Source organism: Musca autumnalis, unplaced genomic scaffold (assembly GCF_047663935.1).
Source record: "Musca autumnalis isolate F117 unplaced genomic scaffold, ASM4766393v1 scaffold_1, whole genome shotgun sequence".
Lineage (NCBI taxonomy): Eukaryota > Metazoa > Arthropoda > Insecta > Diptera > Muscidae > Musca > Musca autumnalis.
Window position 1 is genome coordinate 5249675 of NW_027411644.1, and position 22824 is coordinate 5272498.

General features: G+C 33.5%; 1 protein-coding gene across 50 annotated transcripts in view; it reads right to left on the reverse strand.

Annotated features, from left to right (window-relative positions):
- Nucleotides 1-18662, reverse strand: part of Tm1 (tropomyosin 1) — a 32657-nt gene extending 13995 nt beyond the window's left edge. For 12 of the 50 annotated variants that reach the window (XM_073963146.1, XM_073963145.1, XM_073963139.1 and 9 more), the window contains exons 1-4: nucleotides 9322-11189; nucleotides 7562-8942; nucleotides 2537-2670; nucleotides 276-393 (exon numbers count right to left, since the gene is read on the reverse strand). In XM_073963146.1, coding sequence (XP_073819247.1) covers nucleotides 276-393; nucleotides 2537-2670; nucleotides 7562-8942; nucleotides 9322-9743 — 2055 coding nt within the window. In that variant the 5' untranslated portion in view covers nucleotides 9744-11189. Of the gene's footprint in view, nucleotides 1-275; nucleotides 394-2170; nucleotides 2289-2536; nucleotides 2671-4738; nucleotides 7530-7561; nucleotides 8943-9321; nucleotides 11190-12491; nucleotides 12618-13137; nucleotides 13291-15900; nucleotides 15929-18081; nucleotides 18389-18470 lie in introns of those variants that run through there. The other 38 variants (XM_073963148.1, XM_073963147.1, XM_073963132.1 and 35 more) reach the window with 19 other exon arrangements.
- Nucleotides 18663-22824: the final 4162 nt, after the last annotated feature.

Here is a 22824-nt window from a genome sequence, read left to right on the forward strand (position 1 = left end):
GCCACAGTCAGTCAGTAGTAATTTGTTCAATAATCATGTAAATACAAAATATGTTGATATTTCTAGACTTGAATGTAATAGAAAAAGGACGACGATCAGGTTTGTTGCAATATCTCTGGTGTTGGTTGGTTCTTATCTGAAGTTTCATCATTGGGGATACTATTAGTAGTGGTAGTAGTAGTTGTAGTTATAATATTGTTATTGGTAGTAGTGGTAGAAGATGAACAACTAGCATCGGCAATAAGTAAACTATTGAAATTGGTTTTGATTTGCACCTCATCGTATTTCTTGTCAGCCTCCTCAGCAAGGAAACGTGCTTCCTTCAATTGATTCTCAAGAGCGTCCATGCGTTCTTCATCGGCAAGGGCGCGGTTCTCAAGGATCTTACGAGCACTGCTCGGTGGTTCGTTTAAGCGTTGCAGATAGAAGACATCCAAGATTATAAGTGAAGCATATAGCAATCAGATTCCGTTTTATTCCGCACGATCGTTTATTCATCGACCACATTTGCAACACACAGAGAGGATGGGTTGTGATGGTGGTGCAGTCGAAACAAAACAAGAAAGTGCCGTAGAATCACATGTGAAGGTACAGAACAATGGGACACAGAGAGAGAGGCACATCACGTAGGGATACAAACGATGTTATATTATTTATGTCAAAATTTGCGTGTTGGCGTAGGTTTTTTTCCAAGTTGTTGTCGTTGTAATAGTTGTATACAATCCATAATTTGTTGACGATATAGTTGTTAAGAAAGAATAAGAAAAATAGTTTTACTTAAACAATTCAGAAGCAATTACATTCCCAAAGACACAGTTCCGATCTTGCTGTAAACTAGTTAGATGGACTAACTAGGAATACGCGCAGAGAAATTGTGTCTTTGAGAATGCTTTACGTTTGCCACACATTTCTTGTTTGTACAGATTCATTCATTCTTACAATTCTAAGACTACGAACTACTAATACATACATACATACGTACAATCCCAATAGAAAATCGAGTCTTCGATGACATTTTCGTCGACGATTCGTTAACGAATATTCCGAAATTGTCATGTACGACAACTTGCATGACCATGTCTTGCATTGTGTCTTGGCAACAAACCGAAAAATTCTCAAAAGTGTGCTTTGAAACAATTGTACACATATTTATCCAAATATAAAATTTTTGATTTGTAATAAATGAAAAATTATAATGTCATAAAATACGGAAACCGCGTTACTGATTGAACAATTGTATTTATACAAACTGCATTATGTAAAAAACGGTAAGCTAGAATAAATAGATTAAAATGCTTTAAAATTAATTGTAGTTATTCTTTGAATAGGTGCATGTATGTATGTTGAAGTCACGGAGAACATTGAAAATTCCAGCGACTGTAAAATACAACGTCTGTGGTATAAGGTAAGATTATAGAAAATTTAGTGGATATTCACAACATTCATTTAAAATCGTTTCTTTTTGCAGAATCCAAAAATAAAGAGAGGTCAGGTGGGGTAAGACGTGTATGGCGTAGTAAAGCTGGAAGAAAATATTGGATTGCGGAACATACGGGAGCTAAGTATTATTAATTAATAAACTAATTTATTATGTAAAAATAATATATTTTATAATTAAATAAAAATTTGACACACGACAACATAAACGAAAATGTCTTTAATTGGGTCATCGATGACTAGTAGCAAGACACGGTCGGTGAAGCAGTCGTCGACGAAATACGGGGATTTTAGTCATCTAGACCGTCGTCGACGACAACTTCGCTTACCCTGTCACCCAAGTTGTCGTGCATGAATACTGGGACACTTGTGTGAAAATGTCGTCAACGATCCCAAAGGGCTGTCTGCAAAGAGTCCTCAACGAATTGAAAGTGTCGTGCATGAGTCATCAATGTTGTCTTGAAGACACTTTCTACTGGGATATTATTGCTTAACTCTAATTATAAAACTATATAATAATAATAATAACAACCATATTGGAGCAGGTATAGTTGTTATGGTTACCTTTTGGAGAGCATTGTATTCATAACCCACATAACGACGACACATTCTAACCTCGGAAAATAATTAAAAATAAAATAAGAAAGACACTTTTGATCCTAGTAACCCTAGTACCCTATATTCGAATTATTTTGAAGAAGTTTAGATTGTTTTTTTTTTTTTTTTTTTGTACCTCTTCGTATTTTTTATCCGCTTCTTCAGCAATTAACTTAGCTTGTGCTAATTGGGCTTCCAAAACAGCTACTCTGTCATCTTCCATGTTTGTACGATTTTCAAGGGCCTTTCGTATCCTAATATTTTCAAATAATAGATTTTTTTGTTATGAATATATTCTCTTAGGGAGAAATGAAAATTACGAGATAACAAAAAATAAACCCTTCACCACGTAGCTAAATATGTACGACTATTATCGTCTTTTCACATCGGATATTAAATTAATAAAAGTAAATAAATATTTTAAAGAAAAGATACAAGTAATAATAACAAATAATATTATAAAGATCCCAATACAGTTCGCATTGGAATTTGGAGTACTAACCGTTCACTTTCATCGGCAGCTTGGGAAGCTTCAGAGAGCTTAGCTGTGGCAGAACCCAAACGTTCTTCAGAACGTTCCAAGTCTTCTTCGAGCAATTGAATGCGACGGTTCAAAGCGGCAACTTCAGATTCGGCCTGGAAATCAATGTTTTCAAGGAAAAGTTTATATAGGATACGTCTATATATATATTTTATATAAAATACAATAACTTATATAGCTTAAATTGATATACATATAAATATATATAAACTCAAAGATATGCTCCAAAAATTCTCTCATTAAAAATATAAAAATTCCCTAGGAAGCCCAATGTTAACCTTGTTCCCCCCACTCTATGAATACAATGCTCTCCGCATAACAGCGGATCCGATCCTGGATGCAGCACAACATAGAGCACGGCGGCGGCTTCGCTAATACATTCGATCCTTTATAAAGCTGAAAGAAGAACTTAAAAAGGAGAACCATGCACTTTCACCTAAACATCATATACAAAAGTATGCAAACATTCCAGACCTAATATCTCATCAATACCACCCCAATTATTAGTGGGAATGACATCATACCATTGACATTGCGCCTCCTCCTAGCTTGCTCGTGGTTAATGCATTATTTTGCTCATTTCAAAACATTGCATTCCAGCAAAACTTTCTCAACTATGAATCAGAGTTTAGTCCTGTGTTTTCATTCAACGTATTGATAACATTTCTTTCTGCTGCTAGTCAGTCAATTCTCAGTTTTCTTCTGTGGGGGCTTTTTCGATTGCTAGTGGAACATTACGTCATCGTTATAACTAGAATGTATGTATGTTTGTTGCTTTGTTCATTTTAGATAACTACAAACTTGGGCACATACATACATATTTATATAAACGAATTCATTTGAAAACAGCCCAACAACCAACCAACCATTGACAATAAAAAGGGAGTAAAGTGGTGGTGTATTCGTCGTCGTCCACTACTTCACACTCTCTCAGAAACGTTGCCATGGGGCAAATTTTTTGGGACTTTAATGTTGTGTCTTTAGTAGTCAGTCAGACAGCCAGCCCTCTGCCGCCACACTGGCACAACAATGAAATGCAAACGAATCAAGAAGCGAATACTTTTTTGGTTTTATCTACCCATAAGTTGATGATGGACGACGTCATGTGTATTCTTCTCCATTTTCGTTATTTTTCATTTCTATATTTATGTTTATTATTCACTTTATACAAAATGATTACGGACATTTTCATTGTTCTCGCCAAAAAGAAAGAATAGTAGAAAAAAATTAGCTTTTTGGAGAAAACAACATCAATGTTATCAGTCAGGCCAACAACAACAAAACGGCAATAAAGGTGTTAAACTATCTCTCGCACTCTCTCACCATATTTGTTGTATTTATAATGGCAATACTTCTGGAAACTTTGCACAACTCTATTGATTAAGTTAAAGGAAAACACGAATGTTTTATGGTCATGACGACAATTGCAAGATAATATTTGAATAAAAGACAACATACAAAAAAGTCAATCGAAATGTTTTCTGTTCATCGTCCCTCGCTCTCACTCTCGGCCACTTCATCACATTCCAAATAGACCCAAATGAATTTGTACCTCAAATTGGAATTGGGATAGATAATTAACAGCAAACGATTCGGTAGCATTGAAAATTCATATCTGTGCCAACATTTATTCAACAACAATGATATACATGTAGTGACGACCGTGAATTTTAAACCATATACATTGGCATAACAAAAAAAAGGAGGGGGCAAAACTCTCCACCGACATCAATTAAAAAAATATCTAAAAACCAAATAAGGAAGAAATTACAAATGAATACGATAAAACAGCACTTCAGCGCCTCAATCATCCAAATATTCCCCACTACTATCATCTATTGGTTCCACTCTCTCATTCTAAATCGGAATCACCCTGTTTACAATTTGAAGTTCTCACGAAACACAAACAAGAGACATAAAACTACTCTCTTGAGTCATTTTAGTCTACGGACTTGTTTGAATACAGCTATCCTTTTCACTCATTCGCACCTAAGATAAGCCGAAATATTAGTTAACAAAAGCCACTATAACGACCGAACGAACGAACATTTTTTTGGGCCTGAACAATGTTTTGCATTTACATATTTTTCCCTTGAATTTTTGGAGCATTCTCTATTTTATTTACATCTTCTTTTTGGAAATATTCGATTTCTCTCAACTTACTTCTTCACGTCTAACCACTTCTAGTTGTAAACGCTTGTGGTATTCTTCACATTCATCTTTGTATTTTTCCATTTCTTCTTTGGTCTGACGCATTTTCTTCTTGAGCACATCCAATAAGGTGCCTTGTGGAATGCTGGTCGTCATTTTTGTTTTTTTTTTCTTTTACTCTTTACTTTAAGCTTAAAAACTTTGTACAATTTTTATTTTTTGTGTTTTTGTTTTTATTAAGAGCACCTTATTTTTCAATTTGTGGTTTATTTTTTTTATCTGCTAAAAAAATTTACTTTAATTGTTTAAGATCGACTGAGACAACGAATGGAAATATATTTATTTTATTCAATGCAAACGTTAGGTTAAAAACGACCACCGGTTTTTCTTTCTCTGCTTCTTCTTCTACTTTTTTTATGCTTCTTCTTCAAGAGATCTGTGGTGTGTATAACTTTATTTTATTCAATATTTCGCTTTTTAAACCGTTTGCTTTTCACTTTATTAACACTTATTCGTTAAATGTTAACAATTTTCTAGCTTGAATAAATCAAAAATCTTTTATTTGAATGCTTTTATGCCCACAAAACACTGTAACCACACAAAACGAAGCTTACGTCTCGACTTTTTTGCAGCGAATGAGCTCATATGAATTTTTTGAGTGGTGACAAACGATTACGTTGACAAAACCAATCATATCGTCGGCTTTCGTGAAGAGGTTTGAGAGTTGAGAATCCAAAAAGAGAGTTACGAGAGTAAAAACACTGAGTAGTATGGCTAATAGCACACAAAAAGCCTCGCCTAGATTTGTAGAAAAAAACTCAATAAGTGAAAAGGAGATAGCTGTCTGTGCTGTATTTTACAAAGTGATATAAAACCTGTTAATGTTAATGCGGCAAATATTAAGAATTAATTTCTTGTATTATTTGGGCGGAAAATAATCCGAATGTATGTTGCAAAATGGTTAGCAACTCAAATACATTTTGTTGCAAGGAAAGTATAAACAATTGTAATGTTATTATACTACGGATTTAAACATATCCCAATCCCAAATAGGTATCTAAATATGTTTACAGGTATATCCATATGTATGTACGATGTTTGCTTCACCGGCATTATTATTAACCGCGAGCGAACATCCAAATAAATCTTGGTTTTACTTAAAATGATTATAATTCATAACTTTGCCATATTAGGATGTTTTTTTTTTCTGTTTTCATGTTTAGAAAAATACACATAAACGGCGATTACACTTGAATGGCAATGAAAAGAAATTAAAAGTAAACTCCTCGTATGTAGTGTTTTGGATTGGAACTACTAAAACAAACTACATGCAGACGGACGGACACGACCTATGTATGTATGTACGTTTTATGGTGTGCACGAATGAGTAAATTGCAACTAAATATGGGAAATATGGGTAAACGTCATTAGGAAGGTCGTTGACAATACTACTATTAATGTGGCTGGCTGTGGCGACATAAAAACGTATTTTTCTTTCCATTTTTTTTTTTTTTTTTTTTTAATAATTGATTCGTTGTGTCATTGTCGAAAATCAACCATAAACAGTAATAGCCATATTTAATTGTTATTGAAAATGAAATGTTTAATTTATTCTATGATTCGAGAATATGGCAAATACAGAGTTCTATAATGCAATGATGCAAAACACAAACAACAACACTTGGATAAAGTGCTAAACATGAGTTATTAATTAAAGACAAAATCGTTTGCCATTTGAGGAAATATTATTAACATTGCGTAATTCGGACAATTATATCACACACAAAGGGGACAACATTTCTATCTGTAAGTAGTCGCATTTGTTTTGAAAAAGAGACTATGGTAAGCACAAAATATGTATAGTGCAGTGCATCAAATGAGAAGGTCGTTTAGAAACCTGCGATCGATCCGACCGATCTGTCTGTCAGATGGTTGTTTGTAGTAAAAGCAATAAGGTTTTTCGACGTTGTTTTCTTCAATGAAGTGAAATGACAAAAAGGTATTCTACATACATACATATGTACATAAAGTGGGTCATTGTACAAATAATAGATGTAAAAAACGAGTTCAAAGACAAAAGACTCTTCTAGCAATCAGTCAGTTAGACAGACAGACATTCACAAAAGACGACAATGAGCTAGCCATGCTAAAAGTGAGAATGTTCAAAGAGAAATTTAAAATTTTTTCTTTATTTAGAGCACACACGAATACACTTAAGCTTGCTGGGCCCTATTAAAAGTTACGTTCGTTCGGTTCGTTCATTCGTTATTGTTGAAGCAATGAAATTTGCTATACCGGCAAATTATCCATCCACATACGAACATGTATAGAAAAACTCTGAAAATATTTGGTTATTTACTTGTACTCTCACATTGAAAATAAGCAAGAAATTCGTCGTATGGAGTAAACAGAAGAAAATTCTTTAAAATACTACGTAATCACTTGCTAAATATACATATTGTAATATGTACGAGTATATGTGGAAGAAATGTATGAGTGTAGAATGTATAAAAGTTTCAGTTCTTTAGAAATAGATTGTATATTCACCGTATATACTAATTAATTAGGACGACGTACATTTAGATTAATTTGACCGGCTTAGCCTTGATTTTGGGAAAACAAGACAAAAGGGGGAGGGAGAGAGTGGGCGATTGATCGTTGTTGTTGTCTAGGTCCAAATACTGAATGTTTGCATACTTCGGCGAAAGACTATGGCACAGTTCTCAATTATTATATTAGTAATATTAAGAGGCGATAGTATTGTTAATTTGTATAATGGCATCCTCATTGTACAAAAACAATACTGCAAAATAAATGTTTGTATTGATTAATTACCCGTTTCAATTGTGTATTCATGATGTTATGCAATTCATTGCGAATTATATTAAATTTCATCATGGTATCTGAGCTGAAAATGGAACGACCAAACGCAAGTCCAGGATAGTCGGCACAACGGTTCTTATTGCGTCTAGCTTCCCGTTCGGCAACAATTTCGGCCGCCTCACTTGTACACCTAAGATTTGCCCACTCGGCCGATTGGACGTCGTCATCGTCTATGGCAATGCCCTCATCGGTGGCGGCAGATGCCAGATCACTGTTGGATGCCGCATTTGTTATATCGGTGTTAGAATCTAGGCAAGCTGAAGCACGTTTTGATTTATCTTTCTTCGATTTTTTAGATTTCTTCTCCTTAGTATTATCGGCTGATGCCGTTTTATCTGCTTTATCACGTTTTGACTTTGATTTCTTTTCTCTAAGCGGCTGTATTGCGGAAGAAGAACCTGAGGTAGATGTCTGCACCAATCCTTCGTCCAGCATACTACTGTCATCAGTGGGCGTTGGACTGTTGCTACCCATGGATGTTGTGACTGATTCAGTCAAAGGCAAGTTAAGTGATGCTTTTATACGCTGGGCCATTTCGGGATCATCTTCTGGGTCATCTGGATAGCTCACCAAACTGTCATCGTATGTCTGATCTATATCAAGTGTAGAGGACAAAGTAGTTTGTTGATGTTTATCTTGTTCTTGTTGTGATGCACTGTCATCGTCGTTCTTATAAAGAGCGGCTAAAATTTCTTGAACATTGGGCGGCACGTTAGGCCTTCGGGTACCCGAAAACCTCGGATGATGTTGATGACCTCTCCTCTTAAGGGAACTAGGCGTCAGTGATGATGACGATGTGGACATACTGCTATTGCTAATTGTGGAACGTGCATCGTCCTCACTTGGCGTTGTAATTGTTGCTGTGGCTGACGAGGCGGCGGAGGAGGAGGACATCATCATGTCACTCCAACTCCAATCGCAATCACTTAAGGCACCCTCCGAGTCCTCTTCGGACGAGTCGGTCTCCAATAGGAATTCTCTGTTAATGGATTTGTACCAAGCCTTCAAAGCTGCATTCTCCTCTTCTTCATTACAGCAATAGAGTAGTTTGTCCAACAGATCTAATTGTTCTTCTATGGAATACCAACGCGACGTTATGGAATCTTGATCGTTGGTGAATTTTTTTAGTTTCTTCTGATTTGCATGGGTGTTTTTCAATTTCGCTTTACCTTTCTGCTGTTGGCCTCCAGCTGGATGATTGGACGTACTACTGTTGTTGTTGTTCTTTGATATTTTATTATTCAGACTGTTACTTTTGCAGCTACTGGGAATATCTTTTGTATTTTTTTGCTTTAATTTTGTTCCCTTTTTCAATGGTGATGGCAGCTGATTGCTGTGGTGAGCGAGATGGCAATAAACAAAACAAAGATAATCTATATTCGTTCTACTCTGAGAAGAGTTGTTATCGAGGCACATTTATTAGGTAGTCGCTTTCCCAACGTTTACACAAGACAAAATAATTATATCTCGTGAACATTAGTTATTCAAAAAGGAGAGTGTTTCTTCTCATATTTATTTCGATTTACATGGAATTTATTACTTTACTCTCTGCTGGTGCTAAAAGTAAAATAATTTCTCATATTCCTTTTTAATCAACAAATTTTAGATCGGTGAATGAAAGTCTAGGCAAACGAAATTGTGGTGACTAGTAATGTTCCCATCAGCTGGGCCAAGACGACTACCTAATTGATATACCTTAATTTTCATCTTACCGTTGCTGCGGCTGTTGTTGTTGTTTATCATAACCGCCACTCGTTAAGAGATGGCGGTGAGCGCGTTTTATTTGCTGTTGTAACTTTGACCGTTTGCGATTGTATTGTGGTTGAGACAGTTGCTGCTGTTGTTGTGTGGAGTTGCCAGACTTCTTGAGATCTTTAGAATGATGATGTGTGTTCTCTTGCTGTTTGGGGCGACTTTCGCTGTTGCGAGATTTGTTTTGCTGTTTAGCAGTTTCTGACACAGTTGATCTTATTTTAATATCAATATGTCTTCTTTTCAGATTGGTGGCAGTGTTGCTGCTGTTGGTGGTGTTCGTTACATTTGCAATTGTCTTTGGTAAGTGTTTTGATTTTCCATAAGATACTATTTGCCATTTATCGTTTGATTTTGTTTCACTCAGTATTTTCTCCACCATATTAAATTAAGTTCACACAACGTAGTGCAGATGTTGGTTGTATTTCGCTTTGAATAACTACTTTTGCATTAACTTTTTGTTCAGAACTCAAAACATTTTATTGATGAGATGTTCTTCTTAAAGAATTTGCTCTAGTTTTTAGGAATGCAGAACAGCAATGTCAAGTCGGTTTTTGGCAATTATTCAATTATATATTTTTAAACCTGATGATGTTGATGACGATTGTTGATCATACGCCATTTATTCACTAAACAGCAAGACACCGCCGCGTTATAACAGTTTTATTGATTTAAACGATAAGAGACAAGTTCTAAGAGGGAAAATGGCCACATTCTTTAATGGTGGCGTTATGTTATGGAAATTTATAAATAAACTACACAATCATAATTTCCAACGCGTTTGTTGTTTATAAAATGGATGAGTCAGAGTAGAAAATGCGAATATCAATAAAAATGTTGGTCCCGTCCGAGATTCCAATCTTCACACGCACACACTTTTTTCTTCAAATTAAAGACGTTTTTTGGAAAAAAGTACGCCCAATTTGTAACTAGTAGCAGATTTTATTTGTGTAGAGAATGAAAACTTGTTATTTTATTTTTTCGCAAAAATAAAAGCAAGTTTTTATTAATCTCTATCCTCGGAAGGCAATTTCCTTTAGTTGATCATCAGTAATTTAAGGCGCGATAAAGTATTTGTTTTGACGACCGCGTACATAAAATATGTAGTTTTATTTCTTATAACATTGTGCACACTTTTCACTTTTTGTTGTATATTTTGATACGTTTTCCAATAGTATGGTTGGATGCGAAGATGATATTGCCCTATTGCAACATAGTAGTGTATTATGTTAAGTGTAGTTCGCTTTCCGGCTTTTAGCAAGAGATACCACTCATCATTGTTATCAAGAACGGTTGAGTTGTAAATTACGTCAATACGCTCGATGATCCACAGACAATCGGCAAAATCCAATGTTATTTTATTCAATTGTTATTAATGTGTAATAACTTTTCATTAGAAATCTCTTATTAAGGGATACTGCTGTTTCACTGGTGTGTAGTAGTTTAATAGTTTGAGACCTCTGCCAGTAGGTTGATAGTCCGGTATGGCTGCGCTGCTATCTTGTGTACGATGCGGTATATGATTTTCTATATTTGCAGCCAACAATGTGCTCCCCCAAACAAAATCTAAACGTCTAACCAGTAAAACGTTGCCGTATTCTTGTACCAAGTCAAGAGTGCTACCACACAACACACACGCACACACCGCCCCGTATGTGTGCTAAGCAAGAGCGTAATAGAGAAAAGAGACCAGCAAATTTCCCCCATAAGTACTCTCTAATTAACGATCTATGACCATTATATACAACCCACACAATGCCCTCATCACCCCCTCCCCCCAATTACACCAATACAGATATGGACAAATGCTCTCGAGTCATTTGCTCTTTTTTTGGTTTTCAAAAGTTCTCATTGAGATTGGGGTGTTGACCATACATCATGATGATCATCATTGGCGGCAGCAATAAGTTTCAGGAAAATTTGAATTTTTTGCATATGTATGTATATGAGGGTACGCAAATATGTATGTGCTGCTGATATGTACATATAATAATTATTACTCATAACACGTTATATTTCTGGAGTAAAATAATACAGACAATTTATTTGTGTTCGACGGCATTGATCATATGGCATATTTATCTCTTCGGCATAATATTTGGATAAAATACTTCAGCATACCTATTTGCAGCATACATATATACATAATACATACACATTTTCAAATCAATTTTACAAAAATGACATTTCTTCACCTGGCCTTCGTGTTATTTTCATTTCTCCAATGAAAGTTGTTTTTAGAAAATGTTGAAGGCCAAGTAGATTGATTGTTCCTCCACAAGGCATAGGAGTCAGCAACAGTATGCAGTACATTTTTTATGACCTTCGACTGCGATTTTGTTCACAGATACATTGACCATATTTCCTTAATCTTGTCATGGTTACTTGATATTTAATTTAATACTTTAATTGGAGATCATATGTACATATGTATATTATATACCAAATTTTGGCATCGACACACATATTCAGACAATCACTGAGAATAAAATTACAATCCTGTTTTGCTCTTTTTTGAAATATTTATTGAAAATAGTGTTGTATGTGCACACTGATTGTGTGAGTTCATTTTTTAAAAATAGCTTCATTTGAATTTCAACGTAGTTGGCAACACTTCTACAACAATTTGGCAGAGATGCCGTATTTGCCAATTTGCAAATTGCATAAGTTAGCAACAACAAAAACATGTGTTGAACGAACGGAAATGAAAGTATTACCTGTTGTTATAATTTCGTTTTTCTTATTTTTTCGAGGGAATGCATATCTTTGAGTTTTATATATATTATATATATGTATAACAATAAAAGTAAATAATATATAATCTTATAAATTAAGGTAAAGGTGTGGTTGATGATTAAAACATTTCAGATATTAATTTGTTTATAATTTTTCACCATTGTTTGGTAAATAAAGTACAGATTTTGCTGAATGAAAATTGGATCAATCATCAATTACCACTGTTTGTTAAAAAGTTCATACAGTAGGTATAAATAGCTTTTTATAAGATGGCAATCGAGAAAGTACTCAAATTTTTGATACTTTCATTATGGGAAAAAAACTGTAAGTTACCATAACTGTATGAACTTCAAATACCAATTTATATGAAAAAAAAAATAAAAAGTGGACTTACATTTTGCAAAGCTTTGTTCTTTTCTTCCAATTTGCCGGTGACCAAAGTCAAGGCTTCTTGTGTTTGATCCAATTCGTTTTCAACAGTTTGGATCTTCTTTTGCAATTGGCGAGCTTCTTCTTCGGCCTGTTAAGGGGAGAATTAAGTAAAAATTCCATTAGTTTCCAAACTACAAACTAGTTTATATTAATAGCGAACAAATATTAGGTATTCCAATATCGAACATTATGTGAAAGAAGATATGAGTTTATTGTTATTACTCAACTTCTTTCTTATACTTGGTTTACATTTACGAAATCCACTCGATTTCAACTGTCAATTCCTTTGCGAATACGTCAAATGAAAACTCATCTGAAATCCATTGGATTTCATTTGACGTTTAAGCAATGGAATTGACAGTTGAAATCGAGTGGATATCGTAAATGTAAACTAAGCGTTACTCTATCTTTTTATTATCTGTGTCTGATTCCTGTTATATTGTGCCTCTGTACTTGCTAGTTCTCAGTGGATGAAATTTGTCCAGTAAAAACTAGTATGTTATAAAAGTCAAAATCCAGTAACATTTGGTACCAATTGTTACTAAATATAGAGGAACCAGACAGGGAGGCTATTGACATTTCGTTAATTTGTATTGCATGTAACCTACCTTTTCGGCACGAGTGTTAGCATCGCGGGCTTGTTGTTCGCAAAGAGCGGCACGTTCCAAGGCGGCATCCTTGTCGATTTTCATTCCTTGCATCTTCTTCTTGATGGCATCCATGGCTGCTGTTTTTTGTGTTTACGTTTACTCGAGAAGAAACTGTTTTGGGAATATAGTACAAATGGAAGTAAATTAGATTTTGTCAAAATAAAATTGTTTATTCTTTATGATAAATAAGGTAAAAGTTTCATGTAAATGTGTAATGTACTCGTAGCTCAAGGTGTTTTCAAATTCTTAAAAGGGTTAAGACCATGTTTATATTATTGTTTTTTGGAATTGCCGCATCTCTACGCGGCTGAATGTGTGCTGAAACCCGATTTTCGTATGCTTTGACATTTGGCCTAAAGCCGGAAGAACATGCAACTTAATGAATGAAGCCATAAATCCTTTTATGTGACGAGGCCTTTAACCTTCTTAGTGAGGATTTATTTGACGTATATGCAAAGGAATTGGCTTTTGAAACCCAGTGGGTTTGTTAAATCCGGTTATATATAAACGTACTACATATAAGCCCATATTACATTTACGAAATCCACTCTATTTCAACGGTCAATTCCATTGCTTAAACGTCAAATAAAATCCAATGAAATTCAGATGATATTTCATTTTACGTATACGCAAAGGAATTGACAGTTGAAATCCACTCGATTTCGTAAATGTAAACATACTATAGATTGTTTATTCCATAGAATATCTATTAAATAAATGACGTAAATTCCCATAACACCTGTTTTAAGTGCAAGTGTAAAATGAGCTTTACTCAACAACGAGATTGCTTCTAATGAGGATTTATTTGACGTATATTGACATTTAAAACATAGTTGGTTTAAGAAAACAAGATTTAATAAACCCACTGGATTTCAAATTTCAATTCCATAGCGTATACGTTAAATACATCCTCATAAATAAGGTTAACCCAGAAAAAAAGATCTAATGCGTATGGTGTTTTAAACTTGGTTTAGTCTATGCATCTATCTCGGTTTATTTGACATATATTGTATGAAAATGATAACTTAAATCGACTGGATTTGCGAAATTAAGCAAAATCTAATGCTAGGTTTACATTTACGAAATCCACTCGATTTCAACTGTCAATTCCATTGCTCAAACGTCAAATGAAATCTCATCTGAAATCCATTGGATATCATTTGACGTTTAACCAATGGAATTGACAGTTGAAATCGAGTGGATTTCGTAAATGTAAACCAAGCATAAGCGGGGTATTAGCCTATTTTTAGGAAAGCGCAATAAAAGAATCTACCCCAATTAGAACTGGCAAACTATCGATAGTCGAATTATTGTTTAAATCACTATCGTAAAGCTTTATTTATATCTGACTCAAAATCAATTATGTTTTACATAATTCGCTACAGCAATCAAAACGATAGTCGCACTATCGATAGTTTGCCAGCTCTAATCCCAATGCCAATACAATACAAGGTCAAGCAGAAAAACTAATTTATATTTACTGGTTTTATGCGTCATTTAAGTTGTCAATTCCATTGAACATCTGTCAAATAATGACGTATTTGCCCCCAATACTTATTTTAGGTGACAGTGTAAATTATGTTGAAAACTACAATTATACTAGCGCATCGAACATTCCAGATGGGACAAGGGACCACTTATTAGTTATAAGATGTAATATGTATAAAAAAAACTGTCAACTAAATAAAAATATAGCCATTAACTTGGCAATAGGCTGTTTTGAGGAATTGACGTTTGAAACCCAGTGGACTTGTTACATCCGTACTATAATAAGCGATAATATAAACTTGCTTGAATTTAGTTGTGAAAATATGTCATTGTGATTTAATTTGATTCACTTTCCATCACATTGCAATCGTCAAATTTAAATATATATTCATGGGCGTAGCCAGGAATAGCTAGGGAGGGGCACCTGCCCCCCCCCCCCTTATCCTACAAAACAGTTCGTTTGTATGTAAAAAATTATGAATGTTACGAAAAAATAAGCATTTGCCCCCTAGAACGACCAAAAAGCATTCCTGGCTACGCCCATGTATATATTGGCTGAAAACGGGACTTCGTTGGTGATCTGTACTGGACAATGGACTATCTGATGTCGTCTTTGGATATAATACTATTTCTGGGGAGATGTTCGTGAGAAATTTAGTTAATCTATTGCGTCACAATTCAAATTCATCAACTAAATCCTCATAAAGGAGGTAAACCAGCAAAAGGGTCTAATGTAAACATGGCATTATATTTTTTAACTTGTATTTTCACAAATTTTACGTCAAATAGATTTACGATGTAAATAACTGTCATGCTAATAAGCACCAGTGTAAATATGTTTTATGGCCTGAAGTCGTTATCTGCATCTCCAATTATAAAGCCGTATTTCTGCATTTGTAAGAAACCCCAATAGAACAATAAGTTGAAACTCTTTCTCCCAGTGCATAACTTGTGAAAAATGTGTTGTAATGAATCTTGAAAATCCAAAACCACATGGAACGTTGATGTGTTTTTTACTTTGTAAATATGTTTTTGTTTTTGCTTCTTTTGTGTTGAACTTAAAAAATAAGCCAAAAATGCGAATCAAGTCATTGGAATTTTTATTTGCTTTTTGCATTTTTTCGTTTTGTTTTTGTAAGTAATTCGATTTCATGCCAATCTGTTGTGTGAACAAGAAAGTGTTGATTCGCTGTTTTGTTTTTTTTTTTACATGAAAACAGACTTATTACTCACTTATATAAAAGATAATCGCTGCGTCTCCCTACAACAGTTTCAAAGAAGAACAAGATAAAAGAATATAAATGTTTTAATTTTCTTCTTGTTCTTAAATTAATTCGAATAAACGATTGTCAGAGGGAGTAGGGAGCAAGTAGTAGCAATGGATTGTAACGGGGATTTTTAAAACATAAACAAGTAAAACGACACAGAAAAAGAAACACATTACTCTGTCAAATAACGAATAATTATCATGGAGCACACAAGTATCTCGTTTCGTTTTTTGGGGGGCATTCGTCTTTCAATCATTTCAGATTCCAATCACATACTCACTCAATAACTATCGGCGAAATGTGAAATGTGGGTATTTCGAAATTTAATTCTTTATAGGTCGATGTGTGTTAGAGAACAAGTAATTTTATTTTGTGAAATATGCTGTGAGCTTGAATTGGGCTAAATACCAATGCTATCAATGCTATTAAAATAATACAAATTTAAAGTAAAACAGAAAACTGAACATTTTACAATTTCAGCCGCAATTCATGGGAGAAACATCCAACAAAAATATTTGAATAAAAACGTACTCCTAGGTTATCGGTTTTTGGGGCCACTTCTAACTACAAAATCTCCATTAAATGTACAAGTCAAGTGATGCCACCGCTCTAATAAAGAGTAAGCACTTTTAGTAGGTCGCCAGAAAATGCAGGAAATTTGGAAAGGAAAATTTGTTTCGAATAATATACATTTAATGCTGTCATATACATACATATGCATACATATATGTATACATCGGGAACATTTAACTAACAGTTGCCGTTGTTCAAAAGCTTATGTATCAAATATGTTCCAGATCCTAATCAAATGGTATAATTTTAAATAAACTATCACTGCAACATGCTAAGAAACCAGCACATGTGTGGACCATTTTCATATGTATGCATGTGTGAGTGAGTATGTGTGAGATTGGAAAAAAATGATGTGGATATTTTTAGAAAATTTTATTTGAAATATTTTGTCTATAGGTAATCATATATTAATGAAACATATACCACCCATGCACACATACACAGATACACATTTGTCTATGTGTATATATTTCGGGCCCCAAAAGCTTTACACTTTCGATACAATGCATGGGCGTTGAGAAGAATCTCACCTCAGAAAATTGTTGGAAGAACAACTGCTAAATGAGGTTAAAAATAGAATTTCTTCAAGGCATTCGTTTCGAGAGATTTGAATAAAAACACGTCCCGAGAGCTTTTTTGTGTACAAAATACACACTAACCCATTAATAAGCTTTAATGAACACACACACAAGGATTATTTTTAAAATTTTCAACGTTCTCGAATTGCGTAATTCGTAACATTTCATTTTTTCATTTTTAATATATAATTGAAATGTTAATGAATCCTATGGCTGGTTCTTAATCTTGTTAGTAACTTTTAAAATGAAAAAAAAAAAAAAATATGAATATATTGAGGAAGGAAACCTTTATCTAATTAGCAGCTCTGCTTATGAGCGTGTGGTTCTTTTGAATGACACACAACAAAATTTTCGATTTAGTTTTTTTTTCTTTTACTTGAAATTGTAAACTTTTTTAAAACCCACAAATTGTGGTTTCTGCACAACAAACAATCATTTGAATTTGGATCGAATCATAATACGAATTGTTTGTTAGTTTGCACATAGTGAAGATTTAGTTTAACCTCGTCGAAACTAGTTTAAGTTCTTTAACATCGATAAATCACCAATGCACACCGGAGAGACTTCAATTCAATTTCAATTCTTAAATGTTACCTGTTTTATAGTTGGTTGGGGTTTTTAGTAAACTTTCAAATCAATCGATTACAAATAAAGGGCAAAGTGATTCGTTTTTAAAACAAAACAAAAAAAGACACTTAACAACACTGCATAAAACCGTTAACTTTTTATTTCTCTGTTCTGTTTTTATTTTCTTTTTTGGGGGTAACACTCAATTTTCTATTAAGGTTGCCACACTGTCTCTTCACAAAACAACTGACACAAGATATTCGTTATCCTTTAGCGGTTATTTTAAATTGTCTTTAACGGTTATTTTTTTTATCGGATTTCGTTGGTTAATTTTTTTGAAAATCAAACATTTATTTAGGAAACAAATATTGTTTTTCTTTTTCAATTCAATATTTTCAGTTCAATTTTCTTCTATATTTTTTACTTACAATATAAAATACTAAATATCGGAGTTATCCGCGACTTGAACGGATTGTGATGTTCAACTAAAATTTGTGTGCAAACCGTTGAGTCAACTGGCTACGATCTCAGCAGATTGACTCGGTTGGTCTCGAGTGCATATATGCGTAAGTGTCAATGTGTTTGTGCCAATGTGCTAGTATGTGTGAGTGTGTGTTCGTATGTGTTTGCCAAGTTTACTTGTGGTGTGGCAAAAGAAGAACAAAATATGATTTTTTGTTGGACTTTTTTGAAGCTACGTGCGCATGTGTTGCTATATGTGTTGTATGTGCTCCGCTAAGCAATTTATTTTGTAAAAAAACAAAAACATTTTTATCGTCATTTGTGCTTTGTTGCTTGCTACATACGTTGTACGTACATACAAACATACATATGTATTAAGGCCAAATGGCCCAAAACGCCTCAAACAACAGCATCGTGCAATTGTTAAATCAATAACTTATCACTGGCCGTATCTAATATTAAATCCTCATATGTCTGTCAGCCTGAATATAAACACACCAGCGCCCACCAAACAACCACCCACCCACCACTCTCCATGGAATTGGGGATGGATGGAGGCATCAGTCTTCCAAGCATTAGTGCATCTTTACATTTTAATTTCTCTTTCGATTCGAATGTTTATCACCACCACAAGCAACGTCATGTTCGATTTTCTTCAAGAGGCCTTGATCTTTGCCTCTCCCTCTCCGATCTATTTGCATCTCATCTTACCTGTGGTGTTGTTCTATGCTATTGCAAAAGTGTTGGTAATGCGCACAAGTATTGGTAACAATAATCCTAATTTGCTTTTCTTCACTCTCAATCAAAATCTCTCTAGTTCTCTAGTATACAGGAGGAAATACAGAAGAAGAAACCGTATTTTGGTATTTTATTATTTCCCTTTATTTTCTTTTTTCAAATGCCTGAGTCCGGCTGACATGTGAACTCTCTTTTTCTCTCTTTTTGATTTAACAACAAGTCCCTGTATTTATATATTTAGTATTCTTGAACAAAAAAAAACATTTTATTTTGGAATATGTATATACATACGGCTGTGTAAGAGTTCACAAACAAATTTAATATTGCGAAATATATATATACAATTTTATATCATTTCAATTTCTGTAGGTATCATCTATACATATGTACATATTCCGATCTATCTTTTGCGTATACTAAATTCATACTTTTATATATAATATATACATTTTAACATAAACTAAATTGTCTTTCAAATACAATTGAAATCAGTATTTTTAAATCTTATAGACAAAACAAATTAATAATAGCATAGAATTAATGATTTTTGTTTTAAATGTAACATTACAATAATATTATTGTAAAATATCATGTGTTAAACATTTATTTAGATGAAAAATATACTATGCGAAGGTATTCGTTCGAATTTGTCCATTTTGGCAAATAGTTTGTTCGATTTTAATAGCCTGTTTATATTATAGCTTTTTGCAGGGTGGTTAACCCTCTTTATGAGGCTTTATTTGAATTATAACCAGTGGAATTGACATAAAATAAAATTATTCTTTATTTGCTCATTAGTAGCATATTGTGCTAAGATTTTCAATATTAAACAATAAATTTATAATTTGTAATTTGAGACGAATTCAATTTACAACAACTTCTTCTGACGTTTCAAATTCGATCTGATGGCCGCCTGATGCATCTACCTTGGTAATTGTGCTATGAACAAAAATCAGCTGACTACCATTTAAATCCTCCAAAGGTATATCTCAATGCAATGAGATTTGTACTGGATTTATTAAATCCAGTCCAGGATTTATGGCTAGTCTAAATGAGCTATTACGTCAGTTTAAAAGACATTTAGCTGACATCTACTTCACTTGGAGACCTTAGGTGTTTGAAAAATAAGTTATAAAAAGTGGATATTTTAGAAAAAGAGAAGATATAAAAAAAGTATTAAGAAGATACAGTGTTTGGTTAAGAAAGGCTGAATTTTTGACGCGGTTTCGAAGACGGTTGGTTGAAGTAGTCAGAAATTTCATCAATGCAGTAATCCTGCACCTCACATAAAGTTACGATTGATTTCTTGCAATTTTTATTGAGTATGACGTGAGTGATTTAAGGGACCCTTGACTATTGACGCAGATAGTAAGCGGTACTTCTGTGTCCCTTTTCCTGCTGTTTATCAGTTCTACAACCTTTGTAAATTAGGTTTGTAGAATTTAATTGAAATCTTAAACCTGTAATCAAGGCATATTTAATAGGTAGTGGTGTCACACCAGCTGTTCGAATATATTTCCTCAACAACACACAGTGGTTCCAGCCACTGGTCAAAAATAAAAAAAAAAACTGAATGTAAAATTGTTGGTCCAAATCTGGCAAATCTGACAGCTATGACATGGAATTTTTTTAAAAATATATTAGTTTTTATTTCATTCGGACGCGTTTATCTTAAGTAAGCTCCAAAAGTCGGAACATTTGACTAATGTTTTTTGTATTGAGTAAAACATACAATTTACGTGCAAGTAAATATATTCAAACTATCGCGAAACTAACACGTTTTGCAAAATATAATAATAGATTTTGGAGGAGTTAATGGAGTATTTTTTTAAATAGTGTTTTAACGGGTTGTGGAATTCCAATTAGCTGTATGTTTTCTTAGTGTATTTTGTGATGCCAATTCGATTATATACATTAATTTGACCTAAGGTTTTAGTTATTTTAAGATTATCCAGTATTAGTTTTGCACTGGAAATATTTTTGGCCACATTCTCCATACAAGTGGATCCACTGTGCAACATAAAAAAAATTTTCACAAAACATATTACAAAAATGTCGGTGTCACCAACTGTTCAAGATGCATTTCCTGTAATAAGAGGGAACTATGACACTTCAGGAATGAAATTCTGGAACTGTTTATTGGTTATCGACAGAAATCGGTGAATTAAAATTAAATTAGAATTAAAGCACTTTATGGACCAAATTAGAAATCTATTTATTACTATAGTTGTTAAATATTAATATTTATAATATGTATTATATTAATATGTCGTAAATTATATGTACAAATGATTTACTGAACGTTTGGCAATTAGCAATAAAATAACGTTTATTCCATTTAAATATAAAAAAGTTCACGCACAAATCGATTTAAAAAAATATATATCACCAATATTTTTGAAAATTTAACATAACTGAAGCCAAGGTTTACACTTTTAGAACACGCGACTTGTGATTGTATATTATACAAGTTAAATATTTTTGGGTAAAATTAAATGTTTTTGGACGTGTCAAAAAATATTGGCCTTAAAAGATAATTTGCGTGGAAGCTGTGGCATGTTTATGTTAAAAAATGGGTAAACATGGGCTGAAGCCAACGTGTCTTTTTTTGTTTTCTATCGATTTGTGATTAAACCACACTTTCCACGAGTGTCCTGTCATAGTAAAAGTAGAAGCCAACTAAATAAGGATAATCTCACTACTGTATTTCTTTCCAAAATTTGATCTACTCCTACCATTAAATGATGCTGACATTTTGAAGCCAGATTTACAGTGTTTTTTGAGATTTTCTTCTAGTTGCGTTCCGCAAACAGGTTTTACAAAAAATCACTCATAGGATTGTAGTACTTGATTCTGAACTATTTGATACGTATATCGTAAATGTAGTCTGTACAGCTTCATAGAAATCTGCATCCAAATGTGGAAATTTTGTGCGAACATTTTTCTAAAAATCATATTTTTCGGTTCTAATGTTTGCATGTGTCATTCGATTACCTAGTACTTCATTGCCCATTTTATTTCCTTACGTTCCGGGTCTAATAAAGCATTTCCCGTGAAAGAAATTCCAAAGTAGGAAAATCACCTAAAATTGTTTTTGAAAATATCGCGTATTTTATCGCGTTTTCTGCGGTTCATTTCCACAGCAATGAAAAAACTGATACAGCATTTTCTTTTTTGCGGAAACAGAAATTTAAAAGCTTCACTGATAAAGCAGCTAAATTAATTTTATTCCAAAAATAGTGTTTGATGCTACATCCACGGTTCTTCATTGACCGCCATGAAATAGATATATATCGACGTAGATTTTCATGGTGGACACTGAAATCGGATACGGACAAAAATTGTATGCACTCTGCGCAAATTTGCGATGTTTTATAGGTTTTGAAAACTATGATGCAGACGATGTTTCATCTTGACTTCCAAATTAAATTTCAAAAAATATTTACAAATTAAAAGATGTGGTCTTGCTGTACTGAAAATCACTTGCGGACAAAATGATTTTGATAATTATGCGATTTAAAAGTATTTTAAAATGCATGTAAATTAAAATGGGTTATTCGACCCCTATTTCCATTTCAGAAGCCTTGAGATATATCAGCAACCCAATTATTTTCTCCAATGTGGAAATCTTTAATATGAATGTCTATAAAGCATAATCCGTCTATTTTATTGGGATATTTAAGCAAAATAAAGGAAGTATTCCTATAGATTTTTCCAATATTTTTCTACTACATAATTTTTCAAACAAAAAATTATTTTTTGTTGTTAAATTTTCTTGATGGGCTTATTTGGTCAGATTATTGTTATGACAATAAAACCAAGTTTTATTTCATTTTTCGCTCAACGTTTCGTTGGCTTTTTTCCAACTTTTTCAAGAGCATTTATTTATTGGGGAAGCTGGTTACAAAATAGAATAAGAAAACAATTATTTATTTGACCAAAATATGTGCTTATTTTGGCTGTAACATCGA